The following is a 17,750-nucleotide window of genomic DNA, read 5'->3' as shown; positions in this document are numbered from 1 at the left end:
CAAACCAACAAGACAACAGCATTAGACGTCTCTAACCACACAAGTCATTGAGTAAAGTATTTTACAATAATGACCTAACCAAGGAGATGGTTGATTCTCACCAGCAGGGATGTCACAGACAGCGAAGAGCCCAACCCTGGTATCTCCGTTCACCGTCCATTTCTGCGTCTCGCAGTTGGGCTGGCAGCTGTGGTTCATGAAGCGGGAGTAGTTCCCTTTAGGGCCGGCGTCTATAATCCGATCCTGGAAACACAGGTCAGGCTGGTGAAGAGGTATGTAGTAACAGATGAAGATTGATACAGCTGTAGATGTGTAGTATTAAAGTAGAGCTACAGAAGTGTAGTATTAAAGTAGAGCTACATGTGTAGTATTGAAGTAGAGCTACAGGTGTGTAGTATTAAAGTACAGCTACATAGGTGTAATATTAAAGTAGAGCTACAGCTACAGATGCGTGTTATTGAAGTACAGCTACAGCTATAGATGTGTAGTATTGAAGTAGAGCTACAGCTACAGATGTGTAGTATTGAAGTACAGCTACAGCTATAGATGTGTAGTATTGAAGTAGAGCTACAGCTACAGATGTGTAGTATTGAAGTAGAGCTACAGCTACAGATGTGTAGTATTGAAGTAGAGGAACAGTTGTGTAGTATTGAAGTAGAGCTACAGCTACAGATGTGCAGTATTGAAGTAGAGCTACAGCTACAGATGTGTAGTATTGAAGTAGAGGAACAGTTGTGTAGTATTGAAGTAGAGCTACAGCTACAGATGTGTAGTATTGAAGTAGAGCTACAGCTATAGATGTGTAGTATTGAAGTAGAGCTACAGCTACAGATGTGTAGTATTGAAGTACAGCTACAGCTATAGATGTGTAGTATTGAAGTAGAGCTACAGCTACAGATGTGTAGTATTGAAGTAGAGCTACAGCTACAGATGTGTAGTATTGAAGTAGAGCTACAGCTATAGATGTGTAGTATTGAAGTAGAGCTACAGCTACAGATGTGTAGTATTGAAGTAGAGGAACAGTTGTGTAGTATTGAAGTAGAGCTACAGCTACAGATGTGTAGTATTGAAGTAGAGCTACAGCTACAGATGTGTAGTATTGAAGTACAGCTACAGCTACAGATGTGTAGTATTGAAGTACAGCTACAGCTATAGATGTGTAGTATTGAAGTAGAGCTACAGCTACAGATGTGTAGTATTGAAGTAGAGCTACAGCTACAGATGTGTAGTATTGAAGTAGAGCTACAGCTACAGATGTGTAGTATTGAAGTAGAGCTACAGCTACAGATGTGCAGTATTGAAGTAGAGCTACAGATGTGTAGTATTATAGAGCTACAGCTACAGATGTGTAGTATTGAAGTAGAGGAACAGTTGTGTAGTATTGAAGTAGAGCTACAGCTACAGATGTGCAGTATTGAAGTAGAGCTACAGCTACAGATGTGTAGTATTGAAGTAGAGCTACAGCTATAGATGTGTAGTATTGAAGTAGAGCTACAGCTACAGATGTGTAGTATTGAAGTAGAGCTACAGCTACATATGTGTAGTATTGAAGTAGAGAAATAGATGTGTAGTATTAAAGTAGAGCTACAGCTACAGATGTGCAGTATTGAAGTAGAGCTACAGATGTGTAGTATTGAAGTAGAGCTACAGCTACAGATGTGTAGTATTATAGAGCTACAGCTTCAGATGTGTAGTATTGAAGTAGAGCTACAGTTATAGATGTGTAGTATTGAAGTAGAGCTACAGCTATAGATGTGTAGTATTGAAGTAGAGCTACAGCTACAGATGTGTAGTATTGAAGTAGAGCTACAGCTATAGATGTGTAGTATTGAAGTAGAGCTACAGCTACAGATGTGTAGTATTGAAGTAGAGCTACAGCTACAGATGTGTAGTATTGAAGTAGAGCTACAGCTACAGATGTGTAGTATTGAAGTAGAGCTACAGCTACAGATGTGTAGTATTGAAGTAGAGGAACAGTTGTGTAGTATTGAAGTAGAGCTACAGCTACAGATGTGTAGTATTGAAGTAGAGCTACAGCTATAGATGTGTAGTATTGAAGTAGAGCTACAAGTACAGCTATAGATGTGTAGTATTGAAGTAGAGCTACAGCTACAGATGTGTAGTATTGAAGTAGAGCTACAGCTATAGATGTGTAGTATTGAAGTAGAGCTACAGCTACAGATGTGTAGTATTGAAGTAGAGCTACAGCTACAGATGTGTAGTATTGAAGTAGAGCTACAGACAGATGTAGTATTGAGTAGAGCTACAGCTACAGATGTGTAGTATTATTGAAGTAGAGAACAGTTGTGTAGTATTGAAGTAGAGCTACAGCTACAGATGTGCAGTATTGAAGTAGAGCTACAGCTATAGATGTGTAGTATTGAAGTAGAGCTACAGCTATATGTGTAGTATTGAAGTAGAGCTACAGCTACAGATGTGTAGTATTGAAGTAGAGCTACAGCTACAGATGTGTAGTATTGAAGTAGAGAAATAGATGTGTAGTATTAAAGTAGAGCTACAGCTACAGTTGTGCAGTATTGAAGTAGAGCTACAGATGTGTAGTATTGAAGTAGAGCTACAGCTACAGATGTGTAGTATTGAAGTAGAGCTACAGCTACAGATGTGTAGTATTGAAGTAGAGCTACAGTTATAGATGTGTAGTATTGAAGTAGAGCTACAGCTATAGATGTGTAGTATTGAAGTAGAGCTACAGCTATAGATGTGTAGTATTGAAGTAGAGCTACAGCTATAGATGTGTAGTATTGAAGTAGAGCTACAGCTACAGATGTGTAGTATTATAGAGCTACAGCTATCAGATGTGTAGTATTGAAGTAGAGCTACAGTTATAGATGTGTAGTATTGAAGTAGAGCTACAGCTATAGATGTGTAGTATTGTAGAGGAACAGTTGTGTAGTATTGAAGTAGAGCTACAGCTACAGATGTGCAGTATTGAAGTAGAGCTACAGATGTGTAGTATTGAAGTAGAGCTACAGCTACAGATGTGTAGTATTGAAGTAGAGCTACAGCTATAGATGTGTAGAATTGAAGTAGAGCTACAGTTATAGATGTGTAGTATTGAAGTAGAGCTACAGCTATAGATGTGTAGTATTGAAGTAGAGCTACAGCTACAGATGTGTAGAATTGAAGTAGAGCTACAGTTATAGATGTGTAGTATTGAAGTAGAGCTACAGCTATAGATGTGTAGTATTGAAGTAGAGGAACAGTTGTGTAGTATTGAAGTAGAGCTACAGCTACAGATGTGCAGTATTGAAGTAGAGCTACAGCTACAGATGTGTAGAATTGAAGTAGAGCTACAGTTATAGATGTGTAGTATTGAAGTAGAGCTACAGCTATAGATGTGTAGTATTGAAGTAGAGCTACAGCTACAGATGTGTAGTATTATAGAGCTACAGCTTCAGATGTGTAGTATTGAAGTAGAGCTACAGTTATAGATGTGTAGTATTGAAGTAGAGCTACAGCTATAGATGTGTAGTATTGATGTAGAGCTACAGCTACAGATGTGTAGTATTGAAGTAGAGGAACAGTTGTGTAGTATTGAAGTAGAGCTACAGCTACAGATGTGCAGTATTGAAGTAGAGCTACAGATGTGTAGTATTGAAGTAGAGCTACAGCTACAGATGTGTAGTATTGAAGTAGAGCTACAGATGTGTAGTATTATAGAGCTACAGCTACAGATGTGTAGTATTGAAGTAGAGCTACAGCTACAGATGTGCAGTATTGAAGTAGAGGAACAGTTGTGTAGTATTGAAGTAGAGCTACAGCTGTGCAGTATTGAAGTAGAGCTACAGATGTGTAGTATTGAAGTAGAGCTACAGCTACAGATGTGTAGTATTGAAGTAGAGGAACAGTTGTGTAGTATTGAAGTAGAGCTACAGCTACAGATGTGCAGTATTGAAGTAGAGGAACAGTTGTGTAGTAGAGCTACAGCTACAGATGTGCAGTATTGAAGTAGAGCTACAGATGTGTAGTATTGAAGTAGAGCTACAGCTACAGATGTGTAGTATTATAGAGCTACAGCTTCAGATGTGTAGTATTGAAGTAGAGCTACAGCTATAGATGTGTAGTATTGAAGTAGAGCTACAGATGTGTAGTATTGAAGTAGAGCTACAGCTACAGATGTGTAGTATTGAAGTAGAGCTACAGCTATAGATGTGTAGTATTGAAGTAGAGAAATAGATGTGTAGTATTAAAGTAGAGCTACAGCTACAGATGTGTAGTATTGAAGTAGAGCTACAGCTACAGATGTGTAGTATTGAAGTAGAGCTACAGCTACAGATGTGCAGTATTGAAGTAGAGCTACAGCTACAGATGTGTAGAATTGAAGTAGAGCTACAGTTATAGATGTGTAGTATTGAAGTAGAGCTACAGCTATAGATGTGTAGTATTGAAGTAGAGCTACAGCTATAGATGTGTAGTATTGAAGTAGAGCTACAGCTACAGATGTGTAGTATTGAAGTAGAGAAATAGATGTGTAGTATTAAAGTAGAGCTACAGCTACAGATGTGCAGTATTGAAGTAGAGCTACAGCTACAGATGTGCAGTATTGAAGTAGAGCTACAGCTACAGATGTGCAGTATTGAAGTAGAGCTACAGATGTGTAGTATTATAGAGCTACAGCTACAGATGTGTAGTATTGAAGTAGAGCTATAGCTACAGATGTGCAGTATTGAAGTAGAGGAACAGTTGTGTAGTATTGAAGTAGAGCTACAGCTACAGATGTGCAGTATTGAAGTAGAGCTACAGCTATAGATGTGTAGTATTGAAGTAGAGCTACAGCTATGTGTGTAGTATTGAAGTAGAGCTACAGCTACAGATGTGTAGTATTATAGAGCTACAGCTTCAGATGTGTAGTATTGAAGTAGAGCTACAGTTATAGATGTGTAGTATTGAAGTAGAGCTACAGCTATAGATGTGTAGTATTGATGTAGAGCTACAGCTACAGATGTGTAGTATTGAAGTAGAGGAACAGTTGTGTAGTATTGAAGTAGAGCTACAGCTACAGATGTGCAGTATTGAAGTAGAGCTACAGATGTGTAGTATTGAAGTAGAGCTACAGCTACAGATGTGTAGTATTGAAGTAGAGCTACAGCTACAGATGTGTAGAATTGAAGTAGAGCTACAGTTATAGATGTGTAGTATTGAAGTAGAGCTACAGCTATAGATGTGTAGTATTGAAGTAGAGCTACAGCTATAGATGTGTAGTATTGAAGTAGAGCTACAGCTACAGATGTGTAGTATTGAAGTAGAGAAATAGATGTGTAGTATTAAAGTAGAGCTACAGCTACAGATGTGCAGTATTGAAGTAGAGCTACAGCTACAGATGTGCAGTATTGAAGTAGAGCTACAGCTACAGATGTGAAGTAGAGCTACAGCTACAGATGTGTAGTATTGAAGTAGAGCTACAGATGTGTAGTATTATAGAGCTACAGCTACAGATGTGTAGTATTGAAGTAGAGCTACAGCTATAGATGTGTAGTATTGAAGTAGAGCTACAGGTGTGTAGTATTGAAGTAGAGCTACAGCTACAGATGTGTAGAATTGAAGTAGAGCTACAGCTATAGATGTGTAGTATTGAAGTAGAGCTACAGCTACAGATGTGTAGTATTGAAGTAGAGCTACAGCTACAGATGTGTAGTATTGAAGTAGAGCTACAGCTACAGATGTGCAGTATTGAAGTAGAGCTACAGATGTGTGGTATTGAAGTAGAGCTACAGCTACAGATGTGTAGTATTGAAGTAGAGCTACAGCTACAGATGTGTAGAATTGAAGTAGAGCTACAGTTATAGATGTGTAGTATTGAAGTAGAGCTACAGCTATAGATGTGTAGTATTGAAGTAGAGCTACAGCTATAGATGTGTAGTATTGAAGTAGAGCTACAGCTACAGATGTGTAGTATTGAAGTAGAGAAATAGATGTGTAGTATTAAAGTAGAGCTACAGCTACAGATGTGCAGTATTGAAGTAGAGCTACAGCTACAGATGTGCAGTATTGAAGTAGAGCTACAGCTACAGATGTGAAGTAGAGCTACAGCTACAGATGTGTAGTATTGAAGTAGAGCTACAGCTACAGATGTGCAGTATTGAAGTAGAGCTACAGATGTGTAGTATTATAGAGCTACAGCTACAGATGTGTAGTATTGAAGTAGAGCTACAGATGTGTAGTATTGAAGTAGAGCTACAGCTATAGATGTGTAGTATTGAAGTAGAGCTACAGCTATAGATGTGTAGTATTGAAGTAGAGCTACAGCTATAGATGTGTAGTATTGAAGTAGAGCTACAGCTATAGATGTGTAGTATTGAAGTAGAGCTACAGCTACAGATGTGTAGTATTGAAGTAGAGAAATAGATGTGTAGTATTAAAGTAGAGCTACAGCTACAGATGTGTAGTATTGAAGTAGAGCTACAGCTACAGATGTGCAGTATTGAAGTAGAGGAACAGTTGTGTAGTATTGAAGTAGAGCTACAGCTACAGATGTGCAGTATTGAAGTAGAGCTACAGCTACAGATGTGTAGTATTGAAGTAGAGCTACAGCTACAGATGTGTAGTATTGAAGTAGAGCTACAGCTACAGATGTGCAGTATTGAAGTAGAGCTACAGATGTGTAGTATTATAGAGCTACAGCTACAGATGTGTAGTATTGAAGTAGAGCTACAGCTACAGATGTGTAGTATTGAAGTAGAGAAACAGATGTGTAGTATTGAAGTAGAGCTACAGCTACAGATGTGTAGTATTGAAGTAGAGCTACAGCTACAGATGTGCAGTATTGAAGTAGAGCTACAGATGTGTAGTATTATAGAGCTACAGCTACAGATGTGTAGTATTGAAGTAGAGCTACAGCTATAGATGTGTAGTATTGAAGTAGAGCTACAGCTACAGATGTGCAGTATTGAAGTAGAGCTACAGATGTGTAGTATTGAAGTAGAGCTACAGCTACAGATGTGTAGTATTGAAGTAGAGCTACAGGTACAGATGTGTAGAATTGAAGTAGAGCTACAGTTATAGATGTGTAGTATTGAAGTAGAGCTACAGCTATAGATGTGTAGTATTGAAGTAGAGCTACAGCTACAGATGTGCAGTATTGAAGTAGAGCTACAGATGTGTAGTATTGAAGTAGAGCTACAGCTACAGATGTGTAGTATTGAAGTAGAGCTACAGCTATAGATGTCTGGTATTGACTTAGAGCTACAGTTATAGCTATATAGTATGTAGTATTGTTTTCTGTAATGTCACAGAGATCTTGAGTGTAACATCCCCAAAGCAATACTGTTCCTCTGGCTCTGGCAGTCAAAGACACGGCCACAGACAGGCAGGTCCTCCAATGCTGGAGCAGATGGCTCTTCTCTGTCCTGGCAACCCAATGGTGGAACGCTGACGCTAGGACAGCAGTCCCTGCCCATCTTCCGAAAACATCTGAAACCCAACCTCTTCAATAATCCCACAGCACCACCCACAAATCCCCCCTCCCCTTTACTAGCTCTGATACGCTGATATATATTTTTCATTAATAAAGTAGCTGTCTATGATATGTGGCTGTCCCACCTAGCTATTTTAAAATGAATGCAGTAACAGTAAATCGCTCTGGATTAGAGCATCCGCTAAATGACAAAAATGTAAATTTACTACACCAGGGAGGATAGTGTACTACACCAGGGAGGATAGTGTACTACACCAGGGAGGATAGTGTACTACACCAGGGAGGGTACCTTGTCGATGGTGAGCATGTAGAAGTGAGTGATGTCATTCTCCTGGTAGTACTTGATCCTGGAGCGACATTCCTCTTCATCGATCAGCTCTCCGATGTACTCATTCACAAACTCACCCTGCGGAGAAGTAATCACCAATCAGATCACAGATATACCTTCACCAAATCAGATTACTGATTACAGATTTCCTTGTTGCCCACCAACGAACTATCATGGTCCAACCACACCAAGACAACACCTTTTCCCCTTCAGGAGACTGAAAATATTTGGAATGGGTCCCCAGATCCTTAAAAAGGTTGAACCTGAGGGCATCCTGACAGGTTGCATCACGTCCTGGTATGGTAAGTGCTCAGCATATGACCGTAGTGTGTACGGCCCAGTACATCACTGGGGCCAAGCTTCCTGACATCCAGGACCTCTATACCAGGCGGTGTCAGAGGAAGGCCAAAGAATTTCCTCGTACCAGTAACCCCTGTATGCAGCCATTGTTATTTTATTACTTTAGTTTTTAGGAAATATTTTCTTAACTATTTATTGAACTGCATTGTTGGTTATGGGCTTGTAAGTAAGCATTTCACAATAAGGTCTACACCGGTTGTATTCGGCACCTGACAGATTTGATTGTCATCTTTTAAAAACTCCACTGTAATAGAGCCTCTCCTCACCTTTTGTATAATAATATAAATATCAATAATATATTTAAGAAATAATACAAGTGTTATGACATGGTCATAGCCACGAGACGAAACGCTATTAAGGTATAGCGTTACGTTACAGCCTTGTTCTAAAATGGATGAAATCGAAATTGTCACAATACCCAATAATGACAAAGCAAAAAGGTAATACGTTATTTACATAAGTATTCAGACCTTTAGCTATGAGAGTCCACCTGTGGTCAATTCAATTGATTGGACATGATTTGGAAAGGAACACACCTGTCTATATAAGGTCCCACAGTTGACAGTGCATGTCAGAGCAAAAACCAAGCCATGAGGTTGAAGGAATTGTCCGTAGAGCTCCGAGACAGGATTGTGTCGAGGCACAGATCTGGGGAAGGGTACCAATACATTTCTGCAGCGTTGAAGTTCCAAGAACCCCGTGGCCTCCATCATTCTTAAATGGAAGTAGTTTGGAACCACCAAGACTCTTCCTAGAGTTGGCCACCCGGCCAAACTGAGCAATTGGGGGAGAAGGGCATTAGTCAGGGAGGTGACCAAGAACCCGATGGTCACTGACACCCGAGCTCCTCTGTGGAGATGGGAGAACCTTCCAGAACCATCTCTGCAGCACTTCACCAATCAGGCCTTTATGGTAGAGTGGCCAGACTGAAGCAACTCCTCAGTTAAAGGCACGACAGCCCACTTGGAGTTTGCCAAAAAGGCACCTAAACGACATAGACCATGAGAAACAAGATTCTCTGGTCTGATGAAACCAAGAGTTTACACTTTGGCCTGAATGCCAAGCGTCACCTCTGGAGGAAACCTGCCACCATCCCTATGGTGAAGACTGGTGGTGGCAGCATTATGCTGTGGGGATGTTTTTCAGTGGCAGGGACTGGGAGACTAGTCAGGATCAAGGGAAAGATGAACCGAGCAAAGTACAGAGATCCTTGATGGAAACCTGCTCCAGAGCGGTCAGGACCTCAGATTGGTGCGAAGGTTCACCTTCCAACAGGACAATGACCCTAAGCACACAGCCAAGACAAGGCAGGAGTGGCTTCAGGACAAATCTCCGAATGTCCTTGAGTGGCCCAGCCAGAGCCTGGACTCGAACATCTCTGGAGAGACCTGAAAATAGCTGTGCAGCGACGCTCCCCATCTAATCTGACAGAGCTTGAGAGGATCTGCAGAGAAGAATGGGAGAAACTCCCCAAATACAGGTGTGCCAAGCTTGTAGCATCATACCCAAGAAGACTTGAGGCTGTAATCGCTGCTTCAACAAAGTTCTGAATAAAGGGTCTGAATTCTTGGTAAATTGGATATTTTTAATACATTTGAAAAATTCTAAAAATGCTGTTTTGCTTTGTCATTATGTGGTATCGTGTGTAGACTGATGAGGGGAAAAAACAAATTAATCAAATTTAGAATAAGGCTGTAAAAGTAACAAAATGTTGAGTCAAGGGGTCTGAATACTTTCCAAATGCACTGTATATATAATAAATATACCTTCTTAATATCCCGTAGTGCCACCAGGCCCCAGCCCTTGCCAGCAGTCTTGATGATCTTAGTCTCTGGGTAGTGTCTCTTAGTGAAGTCCCGGTTGCAGCATCGCTCTGCATTGGGACAGACCTGAGGGTGGCACTCGTACATCAACATCCTGTTCAGGCATTCTGACTCAAACCCACATGGCTTCTCGTCCGTGGGCTTACAGTTACACTTGGGGATCTCCGACACGTCGGCTGTGTAGACCTGCACCCGGCCACAGGGCTTGTTGATCTGCAGAACACACACACACAGGGGAGAACAACTATTACATACATGGAATATATCAAAACTGGACTGGGTTGAAATGAGTTTGATGGACTGGGTTTGACAGTTTCACGACAGAATTAAGAGTGCCATTAAAGGGTTATGGTTATAGAGTTCAGACCTTGATGTATTTGTACGGAGGTGGTTTCCTGTTGTTCTCCTGCGCCTCCTTGGCCTCCCGTTCCATCTTGATCTCCTTGAAGCGAGTCTCCGCCTCCAACAGCGCTGGAGAGAGATTGTATTGTTATATTCTGTCGTCTTACAGTTATACTATAACCAATATATTTATAACATGTAATTATAAACTCAGCAAAAAAAGAAACATCCATTTTCAGGACCCTGTCTTTCAAAGATAATTAGTAAAAATCATAATAACTTCACAGATCTTCATTGTAAAGGGTTTAAACACTGTTTCCCATGCTTGTTCAATGAACCATAAACAATTAATGAGCATGCACCTGTGGAACGGTCATTAAGACACTAACAGCTTACAGACGGTAGGCAATTAAGGTCACAGTTATGAAAACTTAGGACACTAAAGAGGCCTTTCTACTACTGACTCTGAAAAACACCAAAAGAAAGATGCCCAGAGACACTTATCTGCGTGAACGTGCCTTAGGCAAGGAGGCCTGAGGACTGCAGATGTGGCCAGGGCAATAAATTGCAACGTCCGTACTGTGAGACGCCTAAGACAGCGCTACAGGAAGACAGGACGGACAGCGGATTGTCCCCCGCAGTGGCAGACCACGTGTAACACCTGCACAGGATCGGTACATCACACTTGCGGGACAGGTACAGGATGGCAACAACTGCCCAAGTTACACCAGGAACGCACAATCCCTCTATCAGTGCTCAGACTGTCCACAATAGGCTGAGAGAGGCTGGACTGAGGGCTTATAGGCCTGTTGTAAGGCAGGTCCTCACTTGACATCACTGGCAACAACATTGCCTATGGGCACAAACCCACCATCGCTGGACCAGACAAGACTGGCAAAAAGTGCTCTTCACTAACGAGTCGCCGTTTTGTCTCACAAGGGGTGATGGTCGGATTCGTGTTTATCGTCGAAGGAATGAGCGTTGCACCGAGGCCTGTACTCTGGAGCGGGATCGATTTGCAGGTGGAGGGTCCGTCGTGGCTGGTGTGTCACAGCATCATCGGACTGAGCTTGTGGTCATTGCAGGCAATCTCAACGCTGTGCGTTACAGGGAAGACAACCTCCTCCCTCATGTGGTACCCTTCTTGCAGGCTCATCCTGACATGACCCTCCAGCATGACAATGCCACCACGCATAGAACGAGCAGTAAGTCTGATTTCCTGCAAGACAGGAATGTCAGTGTTCTGCCATGGCCAGTGAAGATCCCAGATCTCAATCCCATTGAGCACGTCTGGGACCTGTTGGATCGGAGGGTGAGGGCTAGGGCCATTCCCCCCAGAAATGTCCGAGACCTTGGTGGAAAAGTGGGTTGACATCTCACAGCAAGAACTGTCAAATCTAGTGCAGTCCATTAGGAGATGCACTGCAGTACATAATGGAGCTGGTGGCCACACCAAATATTGACACTTACTTTTAACTTTGACCAAAAGTAAGTGTTTCTTGCTCCATGGCAAGAAATGTGAGCTGATTGGCTCTCTGCTAGACACTAATAAGAGACCCATCATATCTGGCCCTGTGCCCTCGCTGAATAGTGGCATTGAACACTTTAGCAGGAATCTCTCTTCACAACTGGCTACGTGATTGCAGTTTAATGGGTGTAACTTTTGTGGACAAATCATTGGGTTCCTGGATTACTTCACCGAAGTATACATTGAGACAATGACTTATCAATGACCCAAGCCCAGCTCAGTTAATGTACATTATATCAGGGGCGTTGAAAGACAAAGTAACCTAATATGTATCCCTCTAACTGCCCTGTTCCTACAGCTATTGTATGCAGTAATCATGTGCCTACGAACCAGATTTAATACTGATAGCACTGAGGCCCTAAAAAAGTCCACTGTGTGCAGCTCACCCTACACTAACATAAACAACCTGACCATATCTACTTCTGCTAAGCTTCCCAGTAAAGCAATATAAACAAGCATCCCAGAAGAAGTGCTCAAAATAGCCCATGTTAACATATGTACAGTGCCTTGCGAAAGTATTCGGCCCCCTTGAACTTTGCGACCTTTTGCCACATGTGTGTAATCAAGTCTCCGTAGTCCGTTAAAAGCGCAGAGAGCATCATGAAGAACAAGGAACACACCAGGCATGTCCGAGATACTGTTGTGAAGAAGTTTAAAGCCGGATTTGGATACAAAAAGATTTCCCAAGCTTTAAACATCCCAAGGAGCACTGTGCAAGCGATAATATTGAAATGGAAGGAGTATCAGACCACTGCAAATCTACCAAGACCTGGCCGTCCCTCTAAACTTTCAGCTCATACAAGGAGAAGACTGATCAGAGATGCAGCCAAGAGGCCCATGATCACTCTGGATGAACTTCAGAGATCTACAGCTGAGGTGGGAGACTCTGTCCATAGGACAACAATCAGTCGTATATTGCACAAATCTGGCCAAAGATATTCTCTGTGAGTGCCCCAGAACAGAAGCTACAGGCAAAACCAAGATGAAACTGCAACCAGGAAATGAGCAGGGTTTTTGAGGCTGTTTTTCATTGTCTCCTTATATGGCTGTGAATGCGACAGGAATGAGCCTGCCCTATCTATCGTTTCCCCAAGGTGTCTGCAGCATTGTGACGTATTTGTAGGCATATCATTGGAAGATTGACCATAAGAGACTACATTTGCCAGGTGTCCGCCCGGTGTCCTCCGTCGAAATTGGTGCGTCATCTTCAACTACACGTCTTTTTCCAAGCGATTCACCGGAGAAAGGAGACTACCACGAACGATATATCAATGAAGAGATATGTGAAAAACACATTGAGGATTGATTCTAAACAGCGTTTGCCGTGTTTCAGTCGATATTATGGAGTTAATTTGGAAAACAGTTCGCCGTTTTGATGACTGAATTTTCGGGTTTTTTTTGGTCCCCAAACGTGATGTACAAAACGGAGCGATTTCTCCTACACAAAGAATCTTTCAGGAAAAACTGAACATTTGCTAGGTTAACTGAGAGTCTCCTCATTGAAAACATCCGAAGTTCTTCAAAGGTAAATGATTTTATTTGAATCCTTTGTTTTTTGTGCAAATGTTGCCCGCTAAATGCTACGCTAGCTATCACAAATGCTTGTTTTGCTATGGTTCAAAAGCATATTTTGAAAATCTGAGATGACAGTGTTGTTAACAAAAGGCTGAGCTAGCACATTCATTTCATTTCATTTGCGATTTTCATTTCTTGAGGCTATAACTGGATACAGGTTTTTTTCATAGCCAAACGTGAACAAAACGGAGCGATTGTCCTACACAAATAATATTTTTTTGAAAAACTGTACATTTGCTATCTAACTGAGAGTCTCCTCATTGAAAACATCTGAAGTTCTTCAAAGGTAAATGATCTTATTTGAATGATTTTCTTGTTTTTGTGAAAATGTTGCTGGCTGAATTCTAGGCTTATAGCTATGCTAGCTATCAACACTCTTACACAAATGCTCGTTTAGCTATGGTTGAAAAGCATATTTTGAAAATCTGAGATGACAGTGTTGTTAACAAAAGTCTAAGCTTGAGAGCAAATATATTTATTTCATTTGCGATTTTCATGAATAGTTAACGTTGCGTTATGCTAATGAGCTTGAGGCTATAAATAGAATCCCGGATCCGGGATTGCTCGACGCAAGAAGTTAAAGTTTGCCACAAGCCACCTGGGAGACACACCAAACATGTGGAAGAAGGTGCTCTGGTCAGATGAAACCAAAATTGAACTTTTTGGACACAATGCAAAACGTTATGTTTGGCGTAAAAGCAACACAGCTCATCACCCTGAACACACCATACCCACTGTCAAACATGGTGGTGGCAGCATCATGGTTTGGGCCTGCTTTTCTTCAGCAGGGACAGGGAAGATGGATGGAGCCAAATACAGGACCATTCTGGAAGAAAACCTGATGGAGTCTGCAAAAGACCTGAGACTGGGACGGAGATTTGTCTTCCAACAAGACAATGATCCAAAATCTACAATGGAATGGTTCAAAAATAAACATATCCAGGTGTTAGAATGGCCAAGTCAAAGTCCAGACCTGAATCCAATCGAGAATCTGTGGAAAGTACTGAAAACTGCTGTTCACAAATGCTCTCCATCCAACCTCATTGAGCTCGAGCTGTTTTGCAAGGAGGACATTTCAATTTGCTTACCACCCCAATAGGTCCACAGATGATGCAATCGCCATCACACTGCCCTAACCCATCTGGACAAGAGGAATACCTATGTGAGAATGGTGTTCATCGTCTACAGCTCAGCATTCAACACCCTAGTTCCCTCCAAACTCATCAAGCTTGAGACCTTGGGTCTCGACCCCGCCCTGTGCAACTGGGTCCTGGATTTCCTGACTGGCAGCCCCCAGGTGGTGAAGGTAGGAAACAACATCTACACTCCGCTGAAAAGATTGTGGGGCTGTTTTCTTAGACTTCAGTGCGGCTTTTGACATTATCGATCAGTCTGCTGCTGGATAAACTTGTGTTAAGCCTTTACACCCCCTGCTATATTGTGGCTAGAGTTACCTGTCTAACAGAACACAGAGGGTTCTTTAATGGAAGTCTCACCAATATAATCCAGGTAGACTCTGGAATTCCCCAGGGCAGCTGTTTAGGCCATCTACTTTTTCCAATCTTTACTAATGACACACACTGGCTTTACTCAAAGTCAGTGGCATATGTATGCGGATGACTCAACATTATACACGTCAGCTACTACAGCGACTGATTCTTTCTCCCCCCCTTGGTAAACTAGGCAAGTTAAGAACAAATTCTTATTTACAATGACGGCCTACCCCCACGGCCAAAACCTGGACGACGCTGGGCCAAATTGTGCGCGCCTTATGGGACTCCCAATCACGGCCGGATGTGATACAGCCTGGACTCGAACCAGGGACTGTAGTGACGCCTCTTGTACTGAGATTATTTATTTCACCTTTATTTAACCAGGTGGGCAAGTTGAGAACAAGTTCTAATTTACAATTGAGACCTGGCCAAGATAAAGCAAAGCAGTTAGACACATACAACAACGCAGAGTTACACATGGAGTAAAACAAACATACAGTCAATAATACAGTAGAAAAATAAGTCTATATACAATGTGAGCAAATGAGGTGAGAAGAGAGGTGAAAGGCAAAAAAAATGTAATAATAATTTTAAAAAAAATAAAGGCCATGGTGGCAAAGTAAATACAATATAGCAAGTAAAAAACTGGAATGGTAGATTTGCTGTGGAGGAATGTGCAAAGTAGAGATAGAAATAATGGGGTGCCTTAGACCGCTGCGCCACTCAGGAGCCCGACAAAAATGACAGCAACACTTAAAGAGTAAGTGGCAAGGAATAAGTTAGTCCTAAATATGTCTAAAACTAAAAGCATTGTATTTGGGACAAATCATTCACTAAACCGTAAACTTAAACTAAATCTTGTAATAAATAATGTGGAAATTTAGCAAGTTGAGGTGACTAAACTGCTTGGAGTAACCCTGGATTGTAAACTGTCATGGTCAAAACATATTGATACAACAGTAGTTGAGATGGGGATAAGTCTGTCCATAATAAAGCGCTACTCTACCTTCTTAAACACTATCAGCAAGGCAGGTCCTACAGGCCCTAGTTTTAGAGCTAACATCAATAATATGCATGTCAATCTCTCCTGCCTCAAAGTGGAGGAGAGATTGACTTCATCACTGCTTGTATTTATGAGAGGTATTGACAAGATGAATGCACCGAGCTGTCTCGGTAACTCAAGTAACTGATGTCAGCAGTATAATTAAAAAATTAAAGATAATTATGGAACATCAGTGAATGTGAAGCAACAAACATAGGGACAGACATGCATAAACACAATAACATACGGACCATACGGACTATACACACACGTACTGTAGATGTCGTGGAATAGGGGCCTGAGGGCACACAGTGTGTTGTGAAATCTGTGTATGTTTTGTAATGCTTTTAAAATTGTATAAAAGCCTTAAATTTGCTGGACCCCAGGAAGAGTAGGGCAGCAGTTAAAAGGAATCCATAATAAATACAAAAATACTCGCCAGGATCGAGGGAAAGAGCAAAGTACAGAGATATCCTTGATGAAAATCTGCTCCAGGCACTCAGACTGGGGCGAAGGTTGACCTAACAGGACAACAACCCTCAGCACGAGTGGCTTCAGGACAAGTCTCTGAATGTCCTTGAACACGATCTAACAACTCTGGAGAGATCTGAAAATAGCTGTGCAGAGACGCTCCCCATCCAACCTGACAGAGCTTGAGAGGATCTGCAGAGAAGGGGAGAAACTCCCCAAACACAGGTGTGCCTAATAAAATAACATCAAATTGATCAGAAATACAGTGTAGAAATTGTTAAACTGGAAACTGCAGATTTTTAAAAGGAATATCTACATTGGTCCATTATCAGCAACCATCACTCGTGTTCCAATGGCATGTTGTGTTAGCTAATCCAAGTTTATCATTTTAAAAGGCTAATTGATCATTAGAAAACCCGTTTGCAATTATGTTAGCACAGCTGAAAACTGTCCTGATTAAAGAAGCAATAAAACTGGCCTTCTTTAGACTAGTTGAGTATCTGGAGCATCAGCAGCTATGACTTCGATTACAGGCTCAAAATGGCCAGAAACAAAGAACTTTCTCCTGAAACTCAGTCTATTCTTGTTCTGAGAAATGATGGCTATTCCATGCGAGAAATTGCCAAGAAACTGAAGATCTCGTACAACGCTGTGGACTACTCCCTTCACAGAACAGCGCAAACTGTCTCTAACCAGAAAAGAAAGAGTGGGAGGCCCCGGTGCACAACTGAGCAAGAGGACAAGTACATTAGTGTGTCAAGTTTGAGCAACAGACGCCTCAACTGGCAGCTTCATTAAATAGTACCCACAAAACCGCAGTCTCAACGTCAACAGTAAAGAGGCGACTCAGGAATGCTGGCCTTCTAGGCAGAGTTCCTCTGTCCAGTGTCTGTTCTTTTGCCCATCTTTTCTTTTTGTTGGCCCGTCTGAGATGTGGCTTTTTCTTTGCAACTCTGCCTAGAAGGCCAGCATCCCGAAATCACCTCTTTACATATGGTATCATGTAGAAAATCAAAGTTAAATCATAATATTTTTTACAATCTTCAAAGAAGCCACCCATTCTCTCAACCAGCTTCACCTGGAATGCTTTTCCAACAGTCTTAAAAGGAGTTCCCACATATGCTGAGCACTTGTTGGCTGCTTTTCCTTCACTCTGCGGTCCAACTCATCCCAAACCATCAATTGGGTTGAAGTTGGGTGATTGTGGAGGCCAGGTCATCTGATGCAGCACTCCATCACTCTCCTTCTTGGTCAAATAGCCCTTACAGAGCCAAAAGGTGTACAGGTCATTGTCCTGTTGAAAAACAAATGATAGTGGGACAAAGAGCAAACCAGATGGGATGGTGTATCGCT

At 41.6% G+C, this 17,750-nt stretch overlaps 1 protein-coding gene across 5 annotated transcripts in view; it reads right to left on the bottom strand.

The window, feature by feature from the left end:
* Positions 1 to 17,750, bottom strand: part of LOC135508550 (histone-lysine N-methyltransferase NSD2-like) — a 48,151-nt gene that overhangs the window by 2,718 nt on the left and 27,683 nt on the right. For all 5 annotated transcript variants that reach the window (XM_064928809.1, XM_064928813.1, XM_064928811.1 and 2 more), the window contains 4 exons: positions 10,314 to 10,417; positions 9,890 to 10,159; positions 7,725 to 7,841; positions 102 to 243 (listed from right to left, as the gene is read on the bottom strand). In XM_064928809.1, coding sequence (XP_064784881.1) covers positions 102 to 243; positions 7,725 to 7,841; positions 9,890 to 10,159; positions 10,314 to 10,417 — 633 coding nt within the window. The remainder of the gene's footprint in view (positions 1 to 101; positions 244 to 7,724; positions 7,842 to 9,889; positions 10,160 to 10,313; positions 10,418 to 17,750) is intronic.

Source organism: Oncorhynchus masou, chromosome 21 (genome assembly GCF_036934945.1).
Source record: "Oncorhynchus masou masou isolate Uvic2021 chromosome 21, UVic_Omas_1.1, whole genome shotgun sequence".
Taxonomy (NCBI): domain Eukaryota; kingdom Metazoa; phylum Chordata; class Actinopteri; order Salmoniformes; family Salmonidae; genus Oncorhynchus; species Oncorhynchus masou.
The sequence above is the reverse complement of the archived record's forward strand: the minus strand, read 5'-3'. Positions and strand labels throughout refer to the sequence as shown.